The sequence below is a fragment of the Mercenaria mercenaria genome, chromosome 17 (genome assembly GCF_021730395.1).
Source record: "Mercenaria mercenaria strain notata chromosome 17, MADL_Memer_1, whole genome shotgun sequence".
Classification (NCBI taxonomy): domain Eukaryota; kingdom Metazoa; phylum Mollusca; class Bivalvia; order Venerida; family Veneridae; genus Mercenaria; species Mercenaria mercenaria.
Genome location: NC_069377.1, coordinates 12606223 through 12620576, shown reverse-complemented (window position 1 = coordinate 12620576; position 14354 = coordinate 12606223). Strand labels below are relative to the sequence as shown.

Genomic DNA, 14354 nt, shown 5'->3' with positions numbered 1-14354 from the left:
ATTTGAGCTAGAAATCTGTGAGTTGTGCATCGTCTTATTATGGGAATCATTTGTGCCAAGTAATATTAAAATCCCTTGATGGATGACAAGAGTAATGGAGTGGTCTCGAATGACTGAATGATGGACGGACCGAAAAGCACAGTCCTATGAGGCTGTGGTCCCGAAACTGGTTTAGGGGACAAATGAAATGATAGATCTAGAGCTCTACATCTATTTTTGAATTCAACATGTGAAAATTTTCATGAATAGAGTCTGTATAGGCATACAGCTACTAGACTATCAAATGAGTGCTAGAGGTGTATAGAATATACATTGAAAAATATCTTGATCTAAACGCATTGAATCAAGGCATTTTCTTACAAGACAAGTTTGTCACTTACCACCGACGGCGCAGCTTCCGAAAATAAACATAATAATTGCTGAATCGTGTTCCATCGTATGGTAGTGGTGATGTATAGTTTCATTTGTATGATTTGCCATCTGGAACCGTAAAAGATCTTCTGGCTGGATTCGCGATTATCTGAAAAACATCGAAATCCATCATATTTATGTTAAACGCCATTTTGTATGAAGATCGCGCGTGCGATGACGTCATTAAGTCAATGGGTTTCCAGGAATTCATGATAAGTCAGATGCGGAAATGCTATGTCGAAAAATAAAAACCACAGGAGTCTGAAATTCTACCTATAAGGTTAAAAAAATGCTACTATACTAGTATATAAATAAGATAGACTGATGGAGTCTTATTGGTAGAATTTCAGACTCCCATGGAAAAAAACGGAACGACACGTTAAAAGTCCTTTGCTGCCTGCAAGATCATAATATGGTGTTTAATATGCACGTTTAACAGTGAAAAATAAACTACAATGTATATTGAAAGAATAAACATGTATATTGTATATCTATTTTTAAAAGAAGATATCAAAAAATAACTGTTTTCTTTTATCTTTCCTGATGGTAATTATACATTATTTGCATGAAAAATATGGAGAAAAAATAGAATCTACAAGTGTCTAGTTACAAATTGACACTGGCATTGGCACATATAATGACAATGTGCATAATGTCTAAATATTTCATTGAATTAATTTAGAAGTAAGCATTTACTTCAGTTAAGACCATTTTTAAACTGTGCTAAAAAGAGATTGAATGAATAAGTTCTGAAAACACATTAGTTCAGGAAGGTACGGAACTGTCCACCTGTCATCTTGTAGTAGGCCTATAGATGTATAATACCTGTATTATAAGAATGATTATCATAAAGTTCATGTGCGTGGAACGGAAAGTAGGTCATTGGTCTTTAATTCAATACACCCGAAACACGGTTTTACAGGATTTCTTCTTTCTTTTGTAAGAATTCAGGCATGTCATACTTGTTATGGTAGGTCTTGTAGGAACTTTTGTAGTTTCGAAAATATCTTGACTGATAAATCGTTTTAATATAAGGGGCAAAATATAATTTTTACTACAAAAAAAACACTACATTAGTTCCATGTAAATTTTAAGCCTATAAACTTTTTTGCATGTTTTCTTTGAAACTTTAATAAATGTGCTCATTGTAACCTTGATTAAGCATTAAAGTGTTCGGGTTCATGCTGGGCGTAGGGTGGTCATGTTCGACATTAACAAGGTGGTTTTGTATTTTGTACAAGAAGGAAACAACACTAATACTACGACAGTATTCAAGGGTTTACCAGTTTTGGGCACTCTGTTTGTTTATTTGTAGTTATCAGATATAAATTCGCAGCTGACCTCTGAGCTTGTTCAACCTTGAGAACTGAATATTTCTGATGGCAAACGAATAAGCCGTATTCGATTTGTGGCCTTATATATACCTTCATAGCTCTTTCTTTGACCTTTCGATATGAAGTATTACATTTCTTATATAAATATCAGGGAGTTACTTGCTTTAGCAGTCCTATTGTTAATATGTCTGGTCCATGGTAGGTATTAGTTATTTTCAACATTAGTCATTCAAGAGATGAAATTTTCGACCCGCTTAGCGCGTAAAACATGATTTCATTAGCATTTATAACGAGAATGGACGGAAAGATAATATTGCTTTTTTTTTTAATTTACAAATATAAAAGATGACATTGTGTAAAACATTTAAGCCCCATGACTTATGGTTAGAGACCTCCATCTGTTTTCCGACCAGCATAACATTATGGAGAGTACAGCCTTTCACAAATCGAAACATGCATATCTAATCAGATTTTTTTCAAGACCCATCTTAGTTCCACCAAAGTCACGGATGAAAACATGAATATTTTATATGAAGAATTTTCGTGTGAATTTTACATCGTTTACATGGCAGGAGAAACCAATTTCATGACGCCTTTTTAGTGAGCATCATATATTGACAAAATGTTTGTTTAAATAATCTAAACGCACCCAAAAGGCTCAATTTCGAAAATACATTACTGACCTTTCAGAACGGACTAAACTTTACCCTATTTCCAAGTATATAGTTATCTTATTCCCTGTAAGTTCCAGGTGTTTTTGTTTGAATTAGTGGTCTCTGACCTTGTCAAATAAACGTAGCTTGAGCCATTTTGGATCAGTTTTCGAACGACTTTTACAACGGGGCATGTCCCCAAAACCCGCTAGAAATTCTTCGCCCCTCTAAACCAAAGTCCTGCAACTCCCCCTGTTAACTATTTGTTATGTAAAATCTAAGAAAATATTACCGACTTTCCTTTTCTTTGAAATTCTTCAGACTTTGAATTTTCTTTGGACCAGTCATATTTCCATACTTAAAGTGATTTGAGGTCTTTTTGTGCTGTTAAAAAAAATCACGTGTGGTAGACAACATTATCGTCTGCAAGAAAACTCTTCTTACCTATGATACTATCAGGAAGGTCATTTATATCGGGCAGAAAAAGGCAGGAATGTAACACGGGGCCTTGCGGGACAGAAGACAGGACGGGTAAGGTGAAAATCATTTTATCTTCAACGAAAGCCTGTTGGTAGCGCTACTTTAGAAATGAAAAGACCCAGTATTCGAACTTAGCCTGAATAGTTTGTGGACAAGTTCGTGGCTATCAACCTTACCGAAAGCCTTACTGAAAACCATGTTGCTGGTTTTTTTTCAACACTGGGGAAACTGACATGAAGCCGTATTGATAATGTTTGACAATGTTGTGTTCATCATAAAATTACATAGTATTTGATACTAAGCAATATTTCATTAATTATGATGCAATACAGATTAGGAATATAGACCTATAATTACTGTTTCTACTTTAGGGTATTTCTACACACATGGGACATTAACAGTATGTCTCCATTAACTTGGAACAATACCTGTTATAAAAGAGATCTAGAAACTATGTGTAACTATAGGGGTAACTTCGTTATCTGATATTTGGTCTGGGTCAGAATCTTTATTTAGGCAGGCTTCTTAAATAAAGGAGTTTGTTAAAAACCATGTTAGGATACAGAAGCCGTTGTCACTATTGAATGGTTTTATGTGATAAGTTTTTGTTTACAGAACTGGGCTATGCTAAGGGGCTTTGTCCTAAGGAAAACTGACTCAGACTGTGAGTTTAAGACCTTTACCAGCAAATGTTTGCCCAAAGAATTTTATAGGAGCCACACGACAACGTATATTTAACGTATTTGAGCCGCGCCATGAGAAAACCAACATAGTGGCTTTGCGACCATCCGCGCAGTCTGGCCAGGATCCATACTGTTCGCTAACAGTTTCTCTAATTGCAATAAGCTTTGAAAGCGAACAGATGGATCCTGATCAGACTGCGCGGATGAGCAGGCTGGTCTGGAGCCATGCTGGTCGCAAAGCCTATATGTTGGTTTTTCCCATGGCGCGGCTCATTTGTAGAATTTCTGAAGCTTACCATTCAGAGAATCTTCATTAAAATTGCCGATTCAAGATATTGCCAGTGGGCACTCCTAATTTCCGTTTGTATTTTACTTTTTAATATTCCAATGTTTCAACAAAATCACGGGACTGGGAGTACATGCTTTTTAATTTGAGTTTATTCAATTTAGATCACGACTTGTTTTAGTTTTTGTGTGAGCATAAGCGATTTAGCTCATCCTAAAAGAAATGATGAGATCAGTGTGGTGTGAGTTGTGTTTCAATTTAGATCTTAGCGTGATTTATACCTCTTGTTCAGAACAATTTGCCTTATAAAAATATTATCATTACTTTATTTTATTCTTAGGTTTAGTATTTGATTCCCCTCTTAGGTTTAGCGGGCAGCCCAAATTGCATCTGAATAAAATGACGATATTTTATAAACTAACTAAGAGATTGAAAAACAAAAGTTACTATAACCGCCCTTGGCATTCTTTACAATACTTCTATAATCAACGGCATTATCTCATAGTTAAAGAAGAATCGAAAATTTAAAAATTAAATGAGAGAATTTAACACTTTAAAAGCTCCTATTACCGTCTTTGGCATCTATCATAAATGTTAATATCTCATATTTAAAGAGGAATCAAGAGGAAAAGTTAAATTTCGCGGTATAACCTATGTTAAGCATTACATGTCTTGTAACAAAAGACCCTCAACCGCTGGCTCAACTCATTTGTCTCCTTTATGCTCATAAAACCCCTTTTTTTACAGAGTGACGTGGGACAAGTATTATAAACACATTAATAATAATGTAGGGATAATACATGTTTTTTTGTGTATTAACATCTGCAGAAGCCCGCGGGATTGTTTGTGACCGAGACCGAAGGTCGAGGTCACAAACATATCCCAAGGGCTTCTGCAGACGTTAATACACAAAACAAACGTGTATTGTCGCTATTCTTGCATAAAAATATATTTCACGACGATTTATGTATTGTTTTCATACGTGATGACTTGACGATTCCGGTACATTTTTTATTTACCATTCCAGTTGTTCTTGGAAACGGTAAACATGTTTTAAATATCCGTATCCAGGGCCCGGAAATAAACAACACTATCAAAAGCACATCCTGAAGGTTTTAAGCGATTTTTTATCTCTCATTATTAAAAACATAAAATTACCAATAACTGTTCATATCATTTCACAATTTGGTGGACTCGATCACAATTTCAAGAATAATAACTTTGCATTCGAGTTATATTGAGTACGGACACGCAGTTGGAGTACGGATAAGTACGAACGTAGTGTCAAGTTTCCAAGCTGTTTATATAAATTCTTCAAGAAATTAGATAAAAACATACCGACTGATACTTACCAAAATCATAAATATAATACTTAAAAACGAATAACAGCACAAGTTACACGCGATACTTATTTATTCACAGTTATTTACAATAACTGAACAGACGCTTTGTAAAGGGAGTGCACTCTAAGAGAAGCTAGTGCGTACATTGATGGGGGTAGTACGTTTGGGGTTGGAAACAGATACAGCTAAACTTACTATGGATTACATTGTATTTATAATGCTACAAGTTGAGGTTTTTAAGGAAGAAACAAGACCCAGATGCCAAATATCAATGTGCGTAAAAATACATACATATATCCCTGGCAAAGCATTTCAAAAATAAAAATCGGGTATTAACAGCACGTGAATTGCCTTGTTTGCACACGATTTTTCTCCCGTTAATACATGGGCGGATCCAGTGAAAAAAGTAGTTTTTATGCAAGAATAACTAATAATAACTAAAAGACATGCAAGAAGTAGGAAAAAACAAATATCTTCTAACGCAAACGATAGAACTTAAAGTCATAGTAAAAGCCATGTAAGCATGATGAAACTGGAAATGCCGCGAAGTGTTTTATTAAAGAACCATGCTCTTTTTACTCTTTTTAGTAAATGATTATTATTAATGAAAAATTGAAGGTATTAAACAAATAGCAAGTATTGCTAGCAATGCATCCCCATACCTGGCTGGAACTGCTATTCCAAAATATTTCTCTTCTAGTTTGTAAAAAATGTTCCATTGAAACAGGTAATTGCTACGAGTTGAACTCGACTATTGCATGTCTTTATAAGGAACATTGTCTCTCAAAGAATTTCACAATTTTACCATTGCAAATTGCTGTAACATCAGCGTAACTATCACCGATTGTGTTACTGTTATCATAGTTCATATATTTTATCATGTCATATTATATGTTATCAGACAAACACTACCTACTATAATAGATATTACTGCATGAATTAATTATGAGAAAAATGCGCAAGAGAAATGATCGCGTCCATGATACTAATATCTGGCAAAATATACGTTTAGTCATGCTAATGGGGGCAAGGGACAGTAAATTTGCAAATTCCACAAGGTGGCAGGGGAGCGGTTTCGTAATTTGGCCCCGGTCGATTTTTTGTATAAACAGGACAGGGTAGATATAAAGGCATATCTATCTTACTGGTTATTTATCATTATTAATTCTTTAATATATCTGGGGAATGAGGAACGGCTAATGATTCTACATGGCGGGTGTTTTAAAATTCCTAGCTCCGTACTTCCGGTTGAGGCTAAAACATAAACATCAGAACAAAAAGTCGACCAGACGCTCGGCTGTTATCCATCCACTTTTTTTCAAGTGAAAATTAGGGAAATAAAGTGGTGGTTGGGAGACACATTCCACACCACCTGGGTATGCATCTATGTTCGCACTATACATATATGCTACGAAATTGGATTTAAAAATACAAAATGGATGAATGGCAGAGTTCAAAGTGAGGCCCGGTTAGGCTAATTTTGGTCTATAAAATTTGGGTGATTTGGCCAATTTTCACTACATCTGGCATGGAAAGCGACAGGTGCATAGGACCGGAGAGTTGTCTTTATGTAGTCTATAGTATCTGCAATAGTCCATAGTAGTTTCAAAGAAAAATAAGCAAAAACGAGATTTCTATGGATATTTCAACACTGGTACCCACACGTCAATGTGGAATTCGCAAATCTGCACTCCCCTGCCACCCAAATCTGCGCTGATACCAGTGTGAACAAAGTCATGAAAAATCCAATTTTGATAAATTCAAGGCAAGTGTTGAGCGAATGTATTGCATAGACTTAGCACTTCATTATGTGACATTTTCAGCCTGCCAATTCTGTCGCTTCTGTGTTAAAAACGAGTAAAACGCAGGTTTCAGGACACTAAATTTTGAGGCAAAAATGGCCCAAAATGCACATCTTGCGCGACCTGTACCGTATTACCTGCAAACGACTGACCTAAAACACATGTATATTTTTAAAGCATGTGGCCAGACAAAAATAATGGTGGGAAGAAAAGTGTCTCATAACCGTTTACTTTTTCCGCAATTTTGAGCTGCATCTGGATGGATGGATGACCGTTTCCATTTCGTCTGAATTCCGTTACCTCAGGTAAGACTTTAGACCCGGCCGTCTACACGGAGCTAGGAAAATCGATTCAAGCACATATTTACTTTACACAATAACTACTCGTACGCAGGAATCCTCAGTTCTATAAACATCATAAATAACCAGTTGAATATAAATGCCTTTAAAGTGCATCTGTCTACTTTATTTAAAAAACGTACCCGGGCCAAATGCGAAACTGGCCCCTGACACTATAACTGCTTCAGACTCGCCATTGCTATTTAATACAAAAGTAAACCGTTACTTATCAACTGCAGTATGTAACAGTACGCTTCTCCGCGAGTTATTGTTTTCTGTAGTATACAATATACCCATGAATACTATATCCAAACTGAAGGGGATCCATGCTCAAAAATAATGACAAAATACAATACATATCGCATATCCGTAGCCCTGACCAACCTATAAACTGGGCCAGTCTATTTTATAAGTACAACAACACTGTTGACCCATTTAAACGAGGATATCGTAAGTTTCTTCATGGTTATTTTGCCCGGTCGGTTCTCCTATTGACAGTAAACCATTCAATAAGCGTTTTACTGCATGGCTTCTGAAGATAATTTTCACAGTTTTGTTTATATTCTTTTTGAGTGATAAACCAAGAAAAGTTGTGTTGAATAGACCGGTCATAAAGCACGAACTATGGCCCGGTTAATTTATATAAGGAGTCGTGTAATAAAATAACATAAGACATGCTTCTGTGTACTATATTTTATCTACTGACTTTGCCTACTGCAGTGAGCTATATACCCATAAGGTGCTTCAGTATACTATATGATCTACAGATTTTGCCTACTGCAGTGTGCAATATACACATATAAGATGTTTCAGTACAGTATACTATATGATCTACAGAATTTGCCTACTGCAGTGTGCAATATACACATATAAGATGTTTCAGTACAGTATACTATATGATCTACAGAATTTGCCTACTGCAGTGTGCAATATACACATATAAGGTGTTTCAGTATACTATATGATCTACAGAATTTGCCTACTGCAGTGTGCAATATACACATATAAGATGTTTCAGTACAGTATACTATATGATCTACAGAATTTGCCTACTGCAGTGTGCAATATACACATATAAGGTGCTTCAGTATACTATATGATCTACAGAATTTGCCTACTGCAGTGTGCAATATACACATATAAGGTGCTTCAGTATACTATATGATCTACAGAATTTGCCTACTGCAGTGTGCAATATACACATATAAGATGTTTCAGTATACTATATATTCTACTGAATTAGCCTACTGCAGTGTGCAATATACACATAAAATGTTTCAGTCTGCTGTATATGCTACTGCTGTTTGATATAGTAAGCTTTATTGCCTACTGCAGTATGCAGTGCACTTTTAAAGTATGCTGCAGTATATTATACAATCTGTTGTTGGATGCAGTACTAGTAACACCAGTATGCTATATATAATCTACTACAGTATGCCAAATATATATGCCTGTTGCATTTCTATCATATCCCTATTCCCTTTACTTTTTGTACCATATGTTGAACTCTTGACATAATTAAAAATAGAAAAAAAAATGCAATTTTATTCATGTGCATTTGTGAATTTAGTTCGACAAGTGCCGATAAGTTGCATAACGTGTATGAACTAATTAAAACAAAATATTCAAGCTCGAGAAAATGAGAATTCAAACGACCAACGTTCATTAAAACCTTCTACGTATCAAGAAAATAAACTAATACACATTTTGAGGGTTGAATAGAAAAACTGTCCTATCCATATTCAACAAGAGGACCATCATGGTCCTGAATCGCTCACCTGTCCCCACATGATCCAGTTTTAAGTATGACGTCGTTTTTTCTATTATTTGACATAGTGACCTAGTTTTTAAGCCCATGTGATCCAGTTTTGAACTTGACCTAGATATCATCAAGATAAAAATTCTGACCAATTTTCATGAAGATCCATTGAAAAATATGGCCTCTAGAGAGGTCACAATGTTTTTCTATTTTTAGACCTACTGACCTAGTTTTTGACTGCACGTGACCCAGTTTCGAATTTGGCCTAGATATTATCAAGATAAACATTCTCACCAATTTTCATGAAGAATATGTGAAAAGTATGGCCTCTAGAGAGGTCACAAGTTTTTTCTAATTTTAGACCTCCTGACCTTGTTTTTGACCACACGTGACCCAGTTTCAAACTTGACATAGATATCATCAAGGTGAACATTCTGACAATTTTCATGAAGATCCATTGACAAATATGGCCTCTAGAAAGGTCAAACGGTTTTTCTATTTTTAGACCTACTGACCTAGTTTTTGACTGCATGTGACCCAGTTTCAAACTTGACCTAGATATCATCAAGATAAATATTCAGACCAACTTTCATACAGATCCCATGAAAAGTATGGCCTCTAGAGAGGTCACAATGTTTTGCTATTATTTGACCTACTGACCTAGTTTTTGACCGCACATAACCCAGTTTCAAACTTGATCTAGATATCATCAAGGTAAACATTCTGACTAATTTTCATGAAGATCCATTGAAAAATATGGCCTCTAGAGAGGTCACAAGGTTTTTCTATTTTTAGACCTACTGACCTAGTTTTGGTCAGCACCTGACCCAGTTCCAAACTTAATCTAGAGATATCATCAAGATGAACATTCTGACCAACTTTCATAAAGATCCCATGAAAAATGTGACCTCTAGAGTGGTCACAAGCAAAAGTTTACGGACGCACGCACGGACGCACTGACGCACGGACGATGGACGCCGCGCGATCACAAAAACTCACTTTGTCACTTTGTGACTGGTGAGCTAATAAAAAGGAGTTATGACATTTTTTCCATGCAGCCCTGGATCTTCAAAAAACTTATGGAAATAAAAACGTAACTTAATGATTATTTAATTTTAAATTCCCCATCCCTCACATCAATTTCTCAGGCAGAATTTAATCAAATTCATTACAGTTCTATATGTACAGTTCAAATTTTTATTTCAAAGGTTTTTTATCGAAGATATTTTTAATATACATCAAACGATTTACCGCCTATGAAATTATTACCCAATATCATAATCTGTGTATGACAATATATTTTTCTTATCATGATTTTCTTACATGAATTATGTTGTGAAAAGACGTACGTTTGAAGCGGCACATCAAACAGACGTGAATTAATTAGAATCCGGGAATTTGTACGTATCCCTGGGAGACGTTAGACATTGCATTGTTAGACGGATTTACAATTCAAATTAGACACTTAAAATCGAAAATAATGACAATAATATATATATCCTTAACATACGCGGAAAAATCTGAACAAAAGAAAAATATATATTAAGTCGTACTTTATATGGGGGCCTCTCCCTACATCAAAAGACGGCCACATGTACTTTATATACGTAATATGACTTAAATTTACTGGCATATATTCAACCACGGTCACGTTTTTCTATTCTTATGTCGTTGAGTCAATGCGTTCAAAAAAGATCATATGATTGCATTTTTGGAAATTTCAATTCTTAGATGTAAAACGCAATATTTCTGCATCCAAATGATCTATGAAATAAACAAAAAATGATGCCAATATTTTCAAAATTTACACCATTTAAACGTAGCCACTCGCCGATGTAATCTATTTTTGTAATTTATCCATTTTTAGACGACCGAATTTTCTCAATATTTTTTTTCATTTTCTCTACGTTTATTATCATATATATATGGTGGAGGGGTATTTTTACTAGGGACATATTACAATCTGTTAAGATATTGGATACAAAAAGCGCATGTATCCGCGTGGAGAACAAATTAATAAAATTGTAGCTATGTAATACAAACGTTTTTCCAGGTATACCTACAAAAAAAACTGTTTTTTTTTTTTATTTGTAATTGAGCTTTTTTTCTTTTAAAAAATCTTCTTTTCAAGATTTTCAGCTTTATCATTTTTCTCATTTTTTTAAATTTGTTATAAGAAACATGAGGACTATGCCCGGTACAATTAGATTTCAATTCGTGTGTAAAGAAGTTGAGCCAATCATAAAATCAACAAATGAAATACTTTTATAAAAAAAGACGTATTTAAAAACTGAAATTTATATATATATAAAAACTAAACGTTTTATAATAAAAAGAAGGTTACCTTATTTTTTATAATCCTGTTATTAGTATACAGCGATGCACATGCGTACTAACATAAACAAACAACACTGTGCCCGGTGGCAGCCAAAAATTGAAGACTCATTTATTTTAAACACGAATAGTGCACTAGCCAACTGAGGACAACCTTTCGTAACGTTAGTACATGCGGTTGAGCATCCGTTGACAAATGGTCCGTGTAGTTTAAGGCGTATGAAACGCGTTTGTTTACGCCGTTGTCACCTGTACTACATGCATTTCAATTGAACTATCAAGAATTGCTTTGGTAATCTCTTTATTTCAGGAAGAAATTCATCAATTAAATTTTAAAGGCACATACCTCCAATTTTATGTAGTTTTCTCAATTTTTAAAGGACTCCCATTGGTTTCTAATTGTATTAAACATAATTTGATTCAGTGAGTTATACGCAGTAAGTACAATAATAATAAAAAAAAAAGACACTCATGGTCTTTAAAATGTGCAGGCAATCCTTTTTATTGCTTTGGCCACTTATTAAAGGTGACATTACAACAGAAGGAATTAAGCTGAACCCGCAAAAGTACCACATAAAATATGGATAAATATAGCTGAGTATTAGTGCCACATGTACCCTGTGTTACTCTTTACTAGAAATTTCAAGATACTAACACCGATTATGAAAATTATAAACAACAAAGATACTTACTCGAAATTTCGAGTTTCGTTATTCGAAATTTCCAGCTACTGAGTCGAAGAAATTTCGAGATACCTTATTTCGAGTTAGTAAGTCGAAATTCTGTGACACTAACTCGAAATTCGAGCTACTAAGTTGAAATGTCTATATACTTAACTTGGAGTTAGTAAGTTGAAATCATCTGATACTAACTCGATATTCGAGCTACTAAGTCAAAATTACGAGTTTCAAACTCAAAAATACGAGCTAATGTCTCAAAATCGAAATTTCATATTAGTTTCTCGAAATCTCTAGGTAATAAATAGTGTACATCTGGCAATAATGCCCTTCCGTAGAATAATAATGCAATTCTATTTATCTGTCTTCGTTTCATTTAAATTTTAAAAATATGAATATACGTTTCCATCTTTTTCAAAATTTGATATTAGAAATGTTGGCCTTTTCTATGAAGAACATTTTTTTTTCTTACATTTGCGATTAAATACATAAATTTATCACCATATGTTTTCGTGGGGAAATAATAAACAGTTTTTATGAAGGACTTCAGATTAATTTCTAAAATACATTTTCGAAAGGACTAATTTCAAGAGAAACCAAAAATAAACGTGACTTACCTTCAGTAGCTTTTTAATAACACGAAATAAAAAATAAGGCCAGTACGCATAAGTTCATCACAGCATATCCAAAATTCGATTTGATTAATATCTAACATAAAATTGTCAAATTCTTCTTTAAAGGTACTACAAGTCTGGAAAATCTTGTAGCGATTAAGTTATCTGTCATGTATGAAAAGAGACATGAACCTGTCTGCTGCAGATTAATGCGCGAAATCTGTTTGGTATGATTTTGTTAAACAAATAAGGATATACTTTCCTATGTTTATAGCTTATAAATTATGTTTACAAACAGGATACTAATAAACAATTTGAAAAATCCTACACTGCACACGTGCGCACGTGTTGTTTATGGTTATGAAATACGTTAAGATTGATTTTTTTACTCTGTGCGTTATTTCGGCCTTACGCCTTTTATCAAAACAGATTGCCTTTTTTCGACCTAACTTGAATAATACTCTTTTCATGAAAGTTGTTTTACTGATGGTATTCTTTGACGGTTCTATTTCCGAGCAAATATTTGGACCAGCATCGGCAAATCGATATCTGTTAATCCTTTTATGATATTGGTTCGACTTTTAGCTGATATCATATAATAACATCCAACAGCTATATCTGTCGGAAACGATATCGGACCGTTAAGAAAATGATACCGGGCCGATACCATTGTGATATAAAATTAACTTTCTTAAAACTGCATGATAACTGACACTCAAAGTATAAGAGCTGTTTTATCCGCCTAATCCGTGAACAATTTTTGTATGATATTTTTCTATGAATTTTTCCTTCAAACTGCAAGACCAATGTAGAGGTTAGATAATCATTCTAAAGCACTGCATATCTGGTACTGGAGTCTTTTATATTTTAACGATATCGTCAATAATGGCAGTTTAAGAAAGTGGACCCGTGATGACACTCGTTCATTTCCGTGTGATTACGTATTCTCGTGAGGCAATTCGGCATTCTTCGGACACAAATGCAACTCAACGTGCACATGGATATCCTTAAAAACCGAAGCATTCCGAAATCGCATACAGAGAATATGTAATTTTCCGATTGTCATTACGGGTCCACCACCTTAATGACCAAATGATGTATTTTCATTGTGTTTACAAAGCAATATGAAATTTTAAGACGTTTTAATGTCTTAAAAAGCTGAAAAAATAGCAGAACTTCGATGGCAAAATATTCTACCAAAGGCTCTTTTGACGATAAATTGAAAACTTATCAATATAGTTTGAAAAATATCAAGAAGTAAATATACGGTTTGTGTGTGCTTTTTTGCCTTAATGGCACACCTAGTGCCATAATTGCCGGAGGGTTTTTGCCCGTGTGCCGTTATGAAACTCGATGTACAATTATGACCAGACGACATACTAAACCCACATATTAAACTTTTATGACATGTGTTCTCTTCGTTTTTATCTTGGTATTTGCATTCATCATATTTTCCACAAACTTACAAGATCTATCACAGTGCCGGCAATAACTGAGAATCTATTTGAACCTGTTCAGTACCCTCTTGCCCACCTGATTGCAACATATACGACGTCAACATCAGAACGCACCGAGGTTTTGCTTACCCGAAGCCATTATGTCACGTGAGGCAGACTGCGCCAATATGGATGCATCAACAG

At 34.7% G+C, this 14354-nt stretch overlaps 1 protein-coding gene across 6 annotated transcripts in view; it reads right to left on the bottom strand.

Annotated features, from left to right (window-relative positions):
* Nucleotides 1–12916, bottom strand: part of LOC123535633 (sodium/hydrogen exchanger 10-like) — a 292843-nt gene extending 279927 nt beyond the window's left edge. For 4 of the 6 annotated variants that reach the window (XM_053529064.1, XM_053529069.1, XM_053529067.1 and 1 more), the window contains exon 1: nucleotides 381–574. In XM_053529064.1, the coding sequence (XP_053385039.1) occupies nucleotides 381–480 (100 nt within the window). In that variant the 5' untranslated portion in view covers nucleotides 481–574. Of the gene's footprint in view, nucleotides 1–380; nucleotides 575–11433; nucleotides 11572–12717 lie in introns of those variants that run through there. The other 2 variants (XM_053529065.1, XM_053529066.1) reach the window with 2 other exon arrangements.
* Nucleotides 12917–14354: the final 1438 nt, after the last annotated feature.